At 36.3% G+C, this 15347-nt stretch overlaps 3 protein-coding genes, 1 non-coding gene and 1 pseudogene across 4 annotated transcripts; 1 reads left to right on the top strand and 4 right to left on the bottom strand.

Annotated features, from left to right (window-relative positions):
• Positions 1-366: 366 nt before the first annotated feature.
• LOC147535866 (peroxidase superfamily protein) lies at positions 367-2021 on the bottom strand. The gene is made up of 4 exons (XM_086641631.1): positions 1575-2021; positions 1275-1466; positions 1016-1181; positions 367-884 (listed from the first exon to the last, which is right to left on the bottom strand). Exons 1-4 carry the CDS (start codon positions 1941-1943, stop codon positions 484-486), a joined length of 1128 nt encoding a protein of 375 aa, XP_086497757.1. The 5' UTR covers positions 1944-2021; the 3' UTR covers positions 367-483.
• Positions 2022-3505: 1484 nt separating this feature from the next.
• LOC147535867 (WRKY transcription factor 71-like) lies at positions 3506-5575 on the bottom strand. The gene is made up of 3 exons (XM_086641632.1): positions 4828-5575; positions 4575-4721; positions 3506-4205 (listed from the first exon to the last, which is right to left on the bottom strand). Exons 1-3 carry the CDS (start codon positions 5214-5216, stop codon positions 3761-3763), a joined length of 981 nt encoding a protein of 326 aa, XP_086497758.1. The 5' UTR covers positions 5217-5575; the 3' UTR covers positions 3506-3760.
• Positions 5576-12147: 6572 nt separating this feature from the next.
• On the bottom strand, positions 12148-13532 carry LOC147535868 (uncharacterized). Its single transcript, XM_086640045.1, has 2 exons — positions 13463-13532; positions 12148-12827 (listed from the first exon to the last, which is right to left on the bottom strand). Exons 1-2 carry the CDS (start codon positions 13530-13532, stop codon positions 12148-12150), a joined length of 750 nt encoding a protein of 249 aa, XP_086496171.1.
• TRNAP-UGG (transfer RNA proline (anticodon UGG)) lies at positions 13117-13188 on the bottom strand. Its single transcript has one exon. It is a non-coding gene; the product is annotated as a tRNA-Pro (tRNA).
• LOC147535870 (U2 spliceosomal RNA) lies at positions 13323-13505 on the top strand (annotated as a pseudogene).
• Positions 13533-15347: the final 1815 nt, after the last annotated feature.

The following is a 15347-nucleotide window of genomic DNA, read 5'->3' on the forward strand; positions in this document are numbered from 1 at the left end:
TCAATATCCAAATTTACGAGAGTTAGATCCTAGAGTGTATCTTTTTCCTTTTTTACTTTTGATGTTTGAACTCGTTTGAATGGTTGATTTGAGATCCACTCAAACGAACTGAAAAAGAGACAAACATCACCTAAGTTGAACTGGAATAGGTCAGTTTATGCTAGATTAAATATTGAGTCTGCCTGAATTGATTGATCCTGATTTCACAAGACCCACAAAAAAATTGCAGGAAGAGCTTGAGTTTTTCGGTTTATGTTGTTTGCTGAAATTTGGATTCAAATATCATGGGTTTGTTAATTGAGTTTTAGAACACCAATATTTACTACTTGGTTGATTTCTAGACTCGAAATTCGAACATTACTCATCTTAGTTAAAGCCCAACCATTACTATATGAGAGTAGATATTATAGTACCTAAAAGGGTACTTACACAAGCATGATCATTGTCCATACTAGATTACAGAGACATCGATAGTTAAACTAACTAATTAACAATCCTACAACTACGACGAATCTCCCCATTTTTACCAGTAAGAGGCTTCGAACTTCCCATTTTCATCATTGATTTCTTGAAGTCTTCGAAGAACAATGGTGCATTTACTGCATAGTTTTCAACGATTTCAAGTGTCGGACTATTCTCAGTCACCAAAGCTTGATCAGATGGGAGGAGAGCTTCACCGGATATCAGATTTATATAGTATTGATTGTCGAACGTTCCCGGTGTTACTAAGTCTAGCTCTGTCAACGTTGTGTTTGTATTGGTAGAGCATAATTGTTGTAGAGATGCTTGAAAATCTAAGTCGAGAATTATATCACCAGAGTTGCTATCGCTTTTCAGTCTAGAGGTGAAAGTCGAGCATCGAGCTTTACCAATGGTATGTCCACCTGCAAATTCATTTTTGTAAAGATGCAAATAGTCCCACACAGACAAATAGTAATAACCATTAATTGGTTTTGATTTGAATGATCACAAACTTAACAGTAACCACAATCTGTGGAGAAAAGGATACATTTACCTGAGAGAGCAACCATGTCATTAGTGTCAAGCCCGATATTCTGAAATTTGGTAATTAGGGTTTGTAAGTCCGAGTTCGGGCCAGGAAGGTTGTTATTCGCGTCGGTTTTGCTAGCGGTTAAGCTGTCTCTCCTTCCCATCTCAACTTCCCAACTAGGTCCACCAGACTACATCCAAAGCCACAAGATAAGTCCATTAATATTCAACTAATTGCACATTCTTAGTAGTAAAATAAGTTGAGGTTCGCTATTTGTTTATACCAAAACGACAGAGTCACGTGCCACGGTTGCAAGAATATCAGCACAAGAAACAGTCTCAGGACATATCGTTTCAAGATCGCATTTGATAGCATCAATCACTTCAAACCCCCTCAGAGAATTCAAATTGGGTCCTGCAGTTTTTTCGCCTGTGAAAAACGGTGTATCGTCTAACAAGACAGAAGCATCACAACCCTGAACCAACCGATAACCGATATACATTAATCAAGTCTCAAGATTTAAAAAAAAAAAAGTGAATAAGCAAAAGTATACAAGTATGGGTATAGTTAATGACTCATGTACATTGACAAAGCAGTCATGAAAATGAAGACGAAGAAGCGAAGCTGCCATTCGTGGTTCATCTGCCACTGCTTTTTCAACCCATGAGAAGATGATAGATTCAGCTTCAGGGCAGCTACTTTGGTACCCATTGATTTGTAATCCATGACTACCGATTTCGTCACTCGTATTAAAGCATGCTTGGGTTAATGTGAACTTAGTAATGCATGAGAATATGAGAGATAAACAGAGTGTAAAGAGAGCAAATGAAGATAAGTAATTGTTCATTTTGAAGGTTCTAATTCCTGATGAGTAGTGTAATTGAAAAATATAGTGTAGATGAGTGATTTTATAGTAATAATGGTGAAAGTTGATGGGGTTGGTATTATTCATGAGAGGAATGTGTTCTTTTGGGGGGGGGGGGGGGGGGGGGGGGGTAGTTAAAAGGAAAGAAGATATGGTCAAGGAGAATTAGTCATAGGGTTTTAGTTCATGATGCATCAGATATTGGGTTTGATTCTTACAGAATGAAGAGAGAGAGAGACTAACCACCCCATGGCAATAGCATTACTTTGTACATCATAAACAGGTATTGAAGCATTCAAATTATGTTACGATACAGCCATAAAATGTGTAGACAGATTAGGGGGGAGAAAATGAAATGAAGGGCTATTATTTTCTCGAGATCTTATACGCAAATCTAGAGAGGGAGGTGAACGTCAAATCAAAGCCGTTGATTTCGGATACTCTCTCGAGTCAGGCTAAGACTTTCAGTTGTCCTAGCTCATATTTACTAGTCATAAAAAAATGGTGGATTTGATTGATAAACTCCACTAATAATTTTGTTTACGTTAAATTGGTGCCTATAAAACATCTTTGTGTTCTAGGTTGATAAATTCGTTCGTATTGATCTTGGAAGCTCTGATCGAAGGGTAACTGAGCCCGAAGCCCAACCTAGAATGCCAGGGTTTGATGGAGTACTAATGAATAGCTCGAAGGTCTTGTTTAAATTTCGTTGGCGGGATCGGGATTTACCTGAAAAACGCTTACCCGCTTTCTTAGTTCAAACATGAAGCCCAACCCTGCCCGATTCCAAAACCTACTCCGACCCATACTAAAAGCCCAAGAGTAATGGATACTTTATAGGCACATCTCCTTTACAGTATGACACCCCCTACATCAGAGTGAAAACTCATTTTTGTCTCGTCACATGGAGTACATGTGACCGTTGAGCCTCATTTGTGGACCTAGCTCTGCTACTATATTAAGTTTGTGCACATTCAACACGTCTGATCGTTGGGCCCATCACGTGTCGGCCTATGGCAATGAGTAGAGTGGTCCAAGTAAAATATAGCAATGTCCCACTGAAACACAAAGACATATTTCCAAGCATAGTCTGTCACATGGACAGGAACCATTGAACCCAAAGAGGTACAAAAACTACTCATAACTTTTCATCATTCCATACATAATTGTTTAATGTCCATATCTCTCTACCAAGATCTCACACCATCCCTTTAATGAGTCCACAGTTTTATCCTTAAATCCCCACCATTAAATGAAACAAAGTTCAATGTGAAAATGAAAAACAACAAAAGAAGAAAGATGTACAATTTCTCCACAAGGATATATAAAAATGGGAAGCATTAATCACTTGTTCTTTACCTTGTTGCACTTATCTTTATCATTTCAAGATATCTCACTAAATACCAACACCCATCTCCCCATAATCATCCCCATCTCAATAAGGAATATAATCAAGTTCCCAATATCATTCTAAAAGTCTAGCATTTACCATTAATAACAACTCATGATTCTCACACATGCAATGACAAAAGCTAACACTGTTGTTTCTAACCCTACTTTCTTCATGAAGTTCAAACCCTAGTTTTCAACATTATCCTAAACAAGAAATAGTAGTATATGAGATAAAAATGAAGTGAAACAAGAACATAGATAAAAAAGAAACCCTAGCTAATTTTAATTCATTTAAATTTGAATACATTACTATCTCTAAACATAACTAGTCCCTCTCATGGGGTACTTGATATTCTTGGGGTGAATTGAAGTGGGTTTCTTTCTTTCATTTCCTTCATTTTTTCCCATGTTTGCTTCATACATTAGTTAATTAGTAACAACAAGCAAAATCAACATATACCCGAAAATTAATAGCTAATAATTAGCAAGTTAAAGATTCTATAACTTCAATACTACTCCACTTCTGATCGGGTAATCATATTAGAAGGAACAATATCTTGAAGAAGTCCATTATCTCTAATCAATGAACTAGAAGTTGATGATAATGAGGTACATAAACGTTTGCTACTCTCGTGAAGAAAACTAGTAGAAGGTAGCAACGAATTAGGGTTACTTGAATTCAAAGGTGGTACTGGTGGGGATGGCAAGTTATATGGGGATTGTGGTTGTCGATATCGGTGGGTATGCATGATTTGCATGGGGGTGGAGCCGAAAGAGGATGAAGCACCAAAGTGACCGGAATATGGTGTAACTTGAATGGAGGCTCCCCTAGGCATAACCGGACTTGGGTGAGTGTGTTGGCCTTCATATGTCGTCACGACGAATGTTGGATCATCAAAACATCTCTCTACTCTCTTCTTCACATTGCAAGTAGTACTAGTACAACGGTAGTAGCTCCTGCAAATATATCAACAAATTTAATTAAAAAAAAACAAAACCCCCATAATGAATGAGATTTGACCTAAAATGAAGCTAAACTCAATTAGCAAAAGAAAGAAAAGTAGTGGAAATAATCATAAAAATGAAGTTAGGTTATGTGTGAATCCAACTTTTGGTTGGGTACTTGGGTGATAAATATGTGTTTTTGTGTACAACACAGATCGTCAGAGTTCGAATCTTACTGTTTTCAGCAGGTTATCGATTGTTTGACGGTCGGAATCGGCATAATCAGTAGTATAAGAAAAGATCATTGAGAGAGAGGGAGAGAGAGATGGAAATGAATGGGTGGCGGTATAGAAAATAGAAGTAGTAGTACAATATAAATACCTAGGGAAAGGGCTATTTTTGACAGCTTTTTGTCCATACTTTCTCCATCTATACCCATCTTCTAGATGATCAACTTCACTTTTTGTCATGAAAGCAACTCTCTGTTCTCTCTGCTTTTTCTGATTCTTCTTCTTGGGTTTCAACAATCTAGATCAATAATAATAACCCACATCAATCAATAAATCATCAAAACAGATTATAAAAAAAAATACCCATTTTAGGATTTTGTATATAATTAAAGAGCTAAACTTACTGATTCTTTGATTTAAATGGGTCTTCTTCATGATCTAGAGGTTTTGATTGTTCTATATGAAGATCATTTGTGGCTTCGGTAGACGACGAAGAAATCGATGAAGAATTGGGTGTTTCTGGAAAGTTCAACAGTTCAGTTGAAGGTGGTGGCGGTGGTGGTGGTGGTTGTAAGAGGCAGCTGAATATAGAAGGATTCAAGTCCGTTTGGAAATCCAACAAGTCAGAGAAACTCAGAGAACCTTTTTGATCAACATCATACATATCATATAATCCCAATGATGATAGAGAATTTGATGGAAAATGATCTACAAATAAGGATGATGGTGTTGTTGTTCCCATCATGAAGTTATCCATCTCCATGCCTGCTACTTCTTTATTCTTCTCACTCATCTATGTAAAAATCAAACTAGCTTCTCCTAGAATCTCTATCATCCAACATGAGAGAGAGAAAGAGAGAGAGTGTGTGTGTGTTGATGAGTTTTTAGAGAGACAAGGGGAGTTTTAGGAGGGGGAGAGAGAGAGATTGTGTATGAGCCCTTAAAAGGTAGTGTGAATAGATAATAAGGCAAAAATAGAGGGAAAGAGAGTTTGTTTACTCAATATTGAAGTATGATTAGTAGTATTGAAGTAGAAAGGGTTTGGGATCCCTAATTAATGTTTCTTCACAGATTTACACTCAAACTCTAAAACCTATAGTGCTACTTGGAATCGGTAGAGATTTTGTCAAAAAATCTTCTCTAGTTCTAATTGACACTCAATTATGATGTGGAGACATTTAATATAGAGACTCTCAAGAGAGACACTCTAAAATTAGAGTGTGTTCTTAAGACTCTTTATGTGTCACTCTCAATTTTAACCTATAGAAACTTTTGTTTTTTTTACTCCACTATTTTATCGAACTCAAAAGTGACATATGTACTAAAATTAGAGATGTTTTAAAAGTCCCTATTAAAGACCAAAAAAAATTAGGGATTTTTTTGTGGGAGTTTTTCGTTGGAGATGTTGTTTGACTTTAACTTTAATTTGTAACCTCTTGATGGAAAGTCAAGTGAGGGTGAAGGAAACGAAAGAGCAATGTGACATGATTGTTAGGGCAAGATTGACGGGCACGGGGGTGGTTGTACGGAACCTAGAGGAGGCAGGCAAGGCAAAGAATGCCATTAATTGAAAAGAGCATGATGTTATACCGACAAAGGACTTTGACCGGTTAATTAAGAGGTTGAATTTTGACTTTGATAACCTCTTAGTAGTGGTGGTAATGTGAATGAGGTTTGTGTTAAGGTTGACTAATGAGTAATTACAAGGTTTAAAAAAAAGAAAAGTTGAAAGCTTATCTATTTTGTGTGATCACTTCCCCACTGTCTGCATGTGATTCTGATTCCATTTTGGGTTTTCTATTTAAGCTACCTGTTCTTTTTTTTATTATTTATTTTCGACTTTTTGTGGCCTTTCTTTGGGGTAAAGACCTGTATGTATGCCAAACAAATTATTATTTATTAAAAAGTTTTTCTTAGTTATTTTATGATGCTTGACCGATGAAATACGTTATAAAACATTGGAACGTGGTTTGTCAACGTTAGACCAATGTTTTCTTCATTATTGTTGTTGGGCGCATTCTTCTAAATTAGCACCCATGAATGGATGAAGGTGCACATGGTCTTGAAGGTCTTGTATTGTGATATCCCAATGTTTTCTCATAGTTTTGTTTGTCTTGTGAATATTCTTTTCATCTACATAGAGTAGATTTAGATGGGCTTGAAGAGTACTTTTGTAGCCACCTGAAGTGTCTTTGCTAGAGTTGTTTATAAACTTCTTCCTTTTTTTTTTATCGTCGTCATGTTTTAGCGTCATATTATGTAATTTTGTTACATATAAACACATGCTATTTTAATGACATTGCATATGGACCTTGTCCTTGGGTCACTTGGAAGAAAGAAACGAATAAAGGAAGGTACAAATGATGCACAATTATGAGTCGTGTTATCTATGGACTTCATAATATTCCTTCACGATGTATTTATGTCAATATATAAGTATGCCAACTATTTGCAATTTATTTATATTCAACAAAAAAAACTATTTGCAATATATTTCACATATTTGTGTAGTTATGCACATTATTATCTTTGAATTTAATAAGATCCCGGTTAGAGATAGGGTTTCATGTTCAAGTTATTATCGATTGACTAAACGAAAATTGTGGATTTACAATCAGACCCCATTTTCACTCAATATAACTTTTAAAATGTCTATCGAGTCGATCAATAACTTAAATCTACTTACATATACCACGCAATATGAGAAGCTTAGTAGTTTAAGCATTACGAAATACACAACCAACTAAATCAAAATTTCATATGTACGATTTAATCTTCCCTATTACTTACTAATTGATAAATACCTTGATGAGTTAAGAGGATTATGGACCAACTATAAATATTTAGTAGCCAACAACTCATAGCTAAGATCCTTAACAAAGAAAAAAAAAACAACTCATAGCTCAGTGCATGTACTCCAGAATACTGGAGGTCGCAGTTCGATTATCGAAGGAGGTAAACTTTATGGTTGATGATAAACTTGGGTTGTTAAAAGATACAAATTAAGTTTAATTGGACTTTAGGTCGTAGTATAGTTGGATTTTACTATTTTAGCCCCCTTCCTGTAAGGGATTAAATTTGATTGTTATCGTGTTTATCACATCTTATTGATGTATCAATATCATTGTAGTTACTATCACGATAAATTTTCGGAAAAAGCAATAGAGTTAGACGTGTGAAAGAAAAGAAATTCATAGGGCGATTTGGTCAATTGAACAAGATATGGGGACCGAATAGGGAATATGGAAAAATCCAAAATGCAATAATTATGTACTTTTTCACTGAAACTAATTACCCATGATACACGGTCCGGGTCTCCATCAACCCGGAATACGATGCCCGACCAACCCAACTTTATAATTAACCGTCGCACGTGTAACAATCAGACCCAACTTCCCACAAAGTAACCTCGAGTTTTTAAACTATCCATCGGTTCCTAGTAACCTACACCTTTATGTAGCACGTGCGAGTTTAACGCGGTTTCCAACTAGCCTTGAATTAAAAATATATAAATATGGAATAGAAAATTAAAAGTAGAAATTATAATAATAATGATAATAATATTTGGCTTAATAATAGGACGGAACATGGTTTGACGCTGACATAGCATGACTAAAGTAGAAGATATGTATGTCGTGTTGGCAATATGTTAAAATCACGATTATGTGATAATCGGAGATAGATGAACATAAATTAGACGACACATATTTAACGAGGTTCGGTCGGATATTCACGACCTACATCCTCGGATAAAGCCTGAATGGCTACATACTTTATTAACCACAACTGTGGTGATTCGTTACAATAATCGAATAGTAATCAAATGATTTAACTCCTAGAATCCTCTCTTATTTATAGAGAAGGTTTAGGGTTTCCTAGTTTCCCTTAACTGAACTAGGAAACAATATAAATATTATCTAACAATAATATTAGATATATTACAAGAAATATTATAATATATGAAACTGAATATTCTAGATCTTCACATATCTTCAAATATCTTGCAATAGTCTTGATCGTCGGATCTTCTCATCTCGATCCGCCTCTTATATCACGTGTTTACACACGTATCTCAATACCCTCCCGCAAGTTGGAGCACGGAAGATGTGAAGTGTCCAACTTGAAAAAAAATAGTGATATCACATCCAAAATTGTGACTTGAATCGCCTTGATTAGACGGAACAACCTACGTAATCAACGACTTCAGTAGGCTGAAAAAAACTCACTTGATGATGGGTCTTGAACATGACTTGAAGATTGATATCCCAATTATGATATGAACAAAGAAGATGATCACTTAATGTAGCAACAAATTCTAGTTCTCCACCGAAAAGGAAAATGGCTCGGCTGGATTGGATATACGGGCCTTTCTTCTTATTTTGCTAATAATAGTGTGACCATGGGAGGGAGTACTTCTTTGCTAGTGTTGTTTCTTGTGGTGCTCTATTTGGACAGAGAAAATGCATTCTTCTTGTGTCAACTCAGGTGGTTTCGGTTGCTCAATGAAGCTTGAAAAAAAAGAAGTCACAAGACACAAACTTGGTGTTGAAAAAAGTCGACCAAGAGATTGATCGATTATATAATCACAACATTTAAAAAAAATATTGGAAAATTGCGGAAGCTTGAATCAGGATTGAACTACCTGCTCAGATACCATGTTAAAATCACGATTATGTGATAATCGGAGATAGATGAACATAAATTAGACGACACATATTTAACGAGGTTCGGTCGGATATTCACGACCTACATCCTCGGATAAAGCCTGAATGGCTACATACTTTATTAACCACAACTGTGGTGATTCGTTACAATAATCGAATAGTAATCGAATGATTTAACTCCTAGAATCCTCTCTTATTTATAGAGAAGGTTTAGGGTTTCCTAGTTTCCCTTAACTGAACTAGGAAACAATATAAATATTATCTAACAATAATATTAGATATATTACAAGAAATATTATAATATATGAAACTGAATATTCTAGATCTTCACATATCTTCAAATATCTTGCAATAGTCTTGATCGTCGGATCTTCTCATCTCGATCCGCCTCTTATATCACGTGTTTACACACGTATCTCAATACAATCAAACATATTTTGTGCCTTGTAACACCGTTATTAAACGAACTAATAAAAGAGAAACATTTTGTAACTGAACATAAACTTGTAAGCCATTTTCAATTCAATAAATAATTTTATTATTTTTGATTGATAAGTAAAATAAATATTTAGATTGATCGGATAAATATTAATATACGGGAGTTGTAAATTAGTCTGTAAATTAACTAATTAGGTCGGTTTGCAAAACTTACTTTTACAAAATGATGTTCAACGATAAGAAAAAAGAATCATTACTAGTCACCAAACGATATGTGAAGTTCACTTTGATTGAGTAATTGTGTGTGTCTCTCTCACTAGAGAACCCAATGTTCAAATAAGAGGTTGGTAGAACTCACTTTAATTGAACGCTAACATATTTCGGGAAAGAAGTAACCATAAGCTTAAGATGTGCTTAGACAAAAGAAGTTTGCTATGGGACAAACCAAACTGACAAAAATCTATAATAAAAGTCAAAGTTTTGGATTTGGTCCCCATTTTGTTTTGTTGTGTTAGAAAATCAAAGTCAAAGCTTTGAACAAGTAACAAACTAACCCCCGACCCATACACGTTAACCAACACCACACAAAGGTCAACTTGTACATAATTTTATAAACAATCCAATCTCTTGGATACTATGGGAACAAGGTCCCCCCTATGGATGGATACACATGATCCTATTAACCTAATTAACCTCAATTCTATGTATTTTATTTTGTTGAGTTTTATTGATTTTTCAATGTGAAAAGTAAATAAAGATTCTTCTACTATGTGTCTTATGGGGTAAGTTTGTGTAGTACTGATTCTAATAGTGAACAATATATGGGCAATTTCAATATTAGCATGATTTGTTCAGTTTTGGACACTTTCAAAAGAGATTTTTGAGTTACTTATAATACTCGACAAGTCAACCCCCAAATAAACTGATAGATCTTAGAGGAAGATCATCCAGTAATCACGGTAAAATCGACAAAATATAGTAAACACACGCTTTAGCTATGATTTTATGTAAACATTAAAGTTTAAGGTTAATGGACCAAAATGTAGTTTTTCTTCAAAAGATGGAATCATTGATTTCTAGAAAGAAAGAAAAAAAATGGGACCTCCAAGGTCAAGTCAACTTAATATATTAGTTTTTTTTTCTATTTAACTATAGATTTATAGACAAAGAAAACATTTTCTTCTATTTTCTTTTTTCACCTTTGATAATTGATCTCCTCTTTAATGGTAACTTTGTCATGATCTTTTGATTAATCTTCGTTTTAGAGAAAGAGACCCACCTAGAAAGTGATGGTTCAAAAGACTACACTTTTATATTAAGAAAAAAGGACTACACTTTTGAGCCTAAAGAATCTTTATTGAGGGCCACAATTTTGGCTTCACTCCTCGTGAACGTTTGAATGTATCTTCATTGACTACCGACTGTTAAGTTTTAACTTCGAACCCTTTATGATCAAATACTATTAACTTTAATCAATGGGTCCTTTTAAGTATGAAAAATGGTAGGGAATGAAAGAGCCAACAACACTTGGTTGGAGTGATAGGAGATTTAGTCCTCCACTTACTAGGTCATGAGTTAGAGGCACGCTGGCAATACAAAAAATAAGAGATGAAAGATGACAACACCTCTAATACAATTGTCAGATTTTCTAATAGGACCTTAATGTAATCCGTAAACTTGAATGTCCTCGATAGCAAATAAAGAAGTTAGGTCTAAGACCTAGTGAAAACACTACCGACAACAATCTTCTATGAGGTGCAAAAGATAGTGAGAAGTCATTTTCACTTGTGATGTTTCCTTTGTAAATATTATCTAATTACCCAGCTAATCAAGTATTAACACTTAAATTTGTATTAATTTCAACATCAAATATCACAATCAAAAGCAACCTAGCTATTGATCTAAACAAAGTTGGGGTTCACCGACAATGTCGAAATCAACTTTTGTTGAGTGAGATATTGAGAGTATCTGCTATCATTTTTTCGTTGTTCTTTAATAAAAAAAACTTCCGTCGTAAGAATAAAATTACCACACTAAGAATGTCGATACAACAAAAGTTCCACGTGCAAGAGACTTGATCCCACATCGCTAGAAAATACATATGGCTCCTACTGTGACGGGTTAACATCACAAGGTCCTAATTGGTATTATATGTTAAATTTTGCTTAAATGTGTCAAACCTAGAGGAAGAATATCATACAAAAAGTAAGCAATTGTGTCCTTCCTGGGTACTCTAATGGGCTTGAATTAGCAACAATTACCCATTAAGTTAGATGAGCAGCCCACTACCCAACTTAGGTCCATGGGCTAGGGTGCCTTTTCTTAGCTCTTATTGGCACACCCACCACTTATATCTATTTCAAGCTATAATAATTTGGAGGAGAAAACGTTTGGGAGAGGAAGATATGACACAAATAAAAGACATAATATTTACTCCGTATTGACTATGCGAGATCGTAAGTTCATACTAGTAGTGTTTTCAGTTCTATGAGGATCTAGTTCATAACATAGCAATTGCGTCCTTCCTGGAGTATGTCATTTATCTCTTCGGTACGAGATCCTTCGTATTGACTATGCGAGATCGTAAGTTCATACTAGTAGTGTTTTCAGTTCTATGAGGATCTAGTTCATAATATACACTACTAATATTTGGTAATCGTAAAATCCACCACCAATTCCTCCTCGGGAACCACCTCCAAATCCACCACCTGCCCCTCTGCCTCTCCCAACGCCTCCTCCCTCATCTTTACCAAATCCTCCACCAATACCACCACCGGAGCCACTACCAAGTCCTCCACCCCCATCAGTGCCACCACCAATGCCTACCCCTCCAGCTATACCGGATCCTCCACCAACTCCCCCACCTTCACTGCCTATGCGTGCTCCACCACCTTCACAAAATTCTCCACCAACACCACCTCTAGAGCCACCGCCTACTCCTCCACCTGCACCAGCTGCTCCACCACCAATGCCTCCTGCACCTTTACCAAATCCTCCACCTTCACCCCCGCATCCACCGACACCACTGCCTACTCCACCTGCACTGCCTCCAACACCAATGCTTCCTCCTCCACCTTTACCAACGCTTCCTCTAGAGCCACCACCAAGTCTTCCACCTTCACCTGACATGCCACTGCCACCACCAAGTGCACCACCATCACCGTAGACGACACTACCAAATTTAGTATCAAGGTCAGCATCATCAATCCGTCGTCCTTGTGTTATTCCAATCACCACCGAGTTATGAACTTGTGTACTTAGAGAACCAATGCATAAGGCACAAATTCTATCATCTCCCTTTTCTTTAGTGAAAGTTTTGTACACTCAAAATTAAATACTTGCAACCCCAAACAATTAAAGTTGCAAAATCATATCCCAACCCACGACTAACCAATATCCCTCCTTAAAATCCCAAAGTCCTAAATATCATTCATGAATTCATATTATTTTGTACATATCCCTCCAATTACTAGTGAAAATGAAAGACTAGTTTGGTTTCAAAATTGATGTTTAAGATCAAAATTCATAGAAAACATATTTGTCTTGCCACTAGTACCAAAAAACTATATACGTAAAAATAAAAAATAAAAGGGGGCATTCCGAGAATCAAACTCGGGACCTCTCGCACCCAAAGCGAGAATCATACCACTAGACCAAATGCCCTTTTGTCTCTTCAATCTAATAGTTTATTTATATACGAAACAAGTTCATTCTTATATAGTCCCATACTGATGTGGGAAGAGAAGGAGAAATTAATTGTTGAATTACAAAACAGGAAATAATTGAAAGTAAAATTCATACCTTTCTCGGCCTTTTGGTTAAGATCAGGTGTAATATCTTTGTTCTTATCAATTTAATATCTGATCCATTGGGTCACACGATATTAGATTAATTTCTTTCATAGGTGAAGCCCACCACAATAGCTTGTTATTGGGACCTTCATTATGTAGATAAAATGATAATGTAGTGGCATTCCGAGTATCATCCCAGTTCACCAAAATGTCCATTTACCCTACCAAATGGCCTATTTCATTTAAGTTATGGCACTAGCTAATGCACTACGTCTCCTCGAGAAAGAGACTTACCCCTAGCCGGTAAGCCCCTCTCCCACTAAGGGACTCCGCAATCATTGAAGAGTTTACCTCATGATACATATATACCTTAAGTATCTAAATACGTTTTAGATCACCGAGTTCGAATAAGAGAGCCGTCCCCCAATACCCATGGAAGGACCTGAACCTCATTCTCTTCGGTACCCTGTCATGCATCTAATGCAATCTTTCAAAATCAGTTACGTTCATATCTCAAAACCAATATTCTCATTCAATCTCGAAACCCATTTTCTCATTCAAATCATTATCTTATCAAACACGGAAGTGGAACAACCAAGAGTCATATCGCCACAAAGCAGAGGGATCCCAATCAATGTCACCTCCCAGGCGAGCGGTCAGGGTGTACGGCCCTGAGCCTCGAGCTGGAGGCACGAGCACCAATGGCCAGCAAGTGAAGCACTCTACTCCCACAGGTCTCATGACTAGTGTCGCCCACCTCACCGGTCTCACACGGATCACAACCGTGTCCACATGTCACCTACCCTCAATGGCTACGTGCCCGTAGGTTGACATAATCCGCAGTCGGGTACACACAAGAAAATCCCAGTAGTTCACAATCATCGTAAAATCAGTTCGAAACCATTTCTTATATCGCATCAACACATTTCAAGCATATTTCACTTCATCATATAAATCGAGTTTCATGCTACCTAAACTCTAGTTATAATGGCGCATATATAACTATAGAATCTAGCATATTTCATTATCTATAAAACCATGCTGGATAAAGGATTCAGAACCCCTACCTCAGTCCTTGCATCACCAAAGACTCCCACCTACCAGACGACCCAATTCCTCCTCATTCGCAAACTCTGGGATAAGGAAGAATAACCAAAAATCGAATAGAAACATTAGGTTCTTCGATAAGAACCTTCGTAAATAAAAAGAATAATTAAAACAAAACCATGAAAACTTAAAAGCAAATTCGCTAAATTCGGAAGACTTCAAGTATCTGTCGAATCGATCTCTAACTTCGTACATATGTCTCCTGAATATCGAAAATGCCTACGAACCAATTAACCAACTTCCCATAATTTCTATTTCTCATTTTAGAATCTCCATAAGCTGACAAATCATATAATGAATTCAATACTATAAATCTATAACCGAAATTGTCCATTTATATGGAATACGACAAAATTTGGGTAACCATCTCTATTCCAATTCATTCCCAAAACTAGTCCAAATCTGAAATTCGAGTCGTAAAATAATTCGGCAGCACCCCGTCTATATACGGACACCCCAAAATAGTTCATAACATCCTAAACATGATTCTGAACATTAACCATTCGACGAAACTAAAGAATAACTGCTCCAAATCATGAACCCAAAAGAAACTAGTACAACTATATAGTATACGAAATAGCTATCATAAAACCACCAAATTCGGACGAAATTCAAAATTCTAAACAGATAGATATGTAGAACAAGTCGAATGGGATTACCTGAAACAAGTTTCATTGATTTCCAACCACGGAGCACGAAGAATTTTAGCGAACCAAATTAACCACTTCGACTCACTTCGACTCACTTCAACTCACTGTTACACAACTAAATGTATTTTACAATTTCTTTCCTCCTCAAAACGAAAGCAAAGGGGTCGGTTGGGTAATGCAATGTGGAGGTCATGCATGAGTTACAGTGTGAATTGATAAGTAAATTGGATTTTATATACATAAGTGGGGTCCACATGTAACCTATTTCAAATTT

The sequence above is a fragment of the Eschscholzia californica genome, unplaced genomic scaffold, assembly GCF_041429995.1.
Source record: "Eschscholzia californica isolate CP2 unplaced genomic scaffold, dmEscCali1.0.p SCAF_5, whole genome shotgun sequence".
NCBI classification, from domain to species: Eukaryota; Viridiplantae; Streptophyta; class Magnoliopsida; order Ranunculales; family Papaveraceae; genus Eschscholzia; species Eschscholzia californica.

Coding starts and splice junctions, on each gene's coding strand:
- LOC147535866 (XM_086641631.1), bottom strand. CDS start 1,943: ATGAATAATACCAACCCCATCAACTTTCACCATTATTACTATAAAATC. Junction 1,467..1,574: donor TTCATGACTGCTTTGTCAAT/GTACATGAGTCA, acceptor CGGTTGGTTCAG/GGTTGTGATGCTTCTGTCTT. Junction 1,182..1,274: donor CACGTGACTCTGTCGTTTTG/GTATAAACAAAT, acceptor CTTTGGATGTAG/TCTGGTGGACCTAGTTGGGA.
- LOC147535867 (XM_086641632.1), bottom strand. CDS start 5,216: ATGAGTGAGAAGAATAAAGAAGTAGCAGGCATGGAGATGGATAACTTC. Junction 4,722..4,827: donor CCATTTAAATCAAAGAATCA/GTAAGTTTAGCT, acceptor TTATTGATCTAG/ATTGTTGAAACCCAAGAAGA. Junction 4,206..4,574: donor AAAAATAGCCCTTTCCCTAG/GTATTTATATTG, acceptor ATATATTTGCAG/GAGCTACTACCGTTGTACTA.
- LOC147535868 (XM_086640045.1), bottom strand. CDS start 13,532: ATGGACATTTTGGTGAACTGGGATGATACTCGGAATGCCACTACATTA. Junction 12,828..13,462: donor ATTTTATCTACATAATGAAG/GTCCCAATAACA, acceptor CTTTCACTAAAG/AAAAGGGAGATGATAGAATT.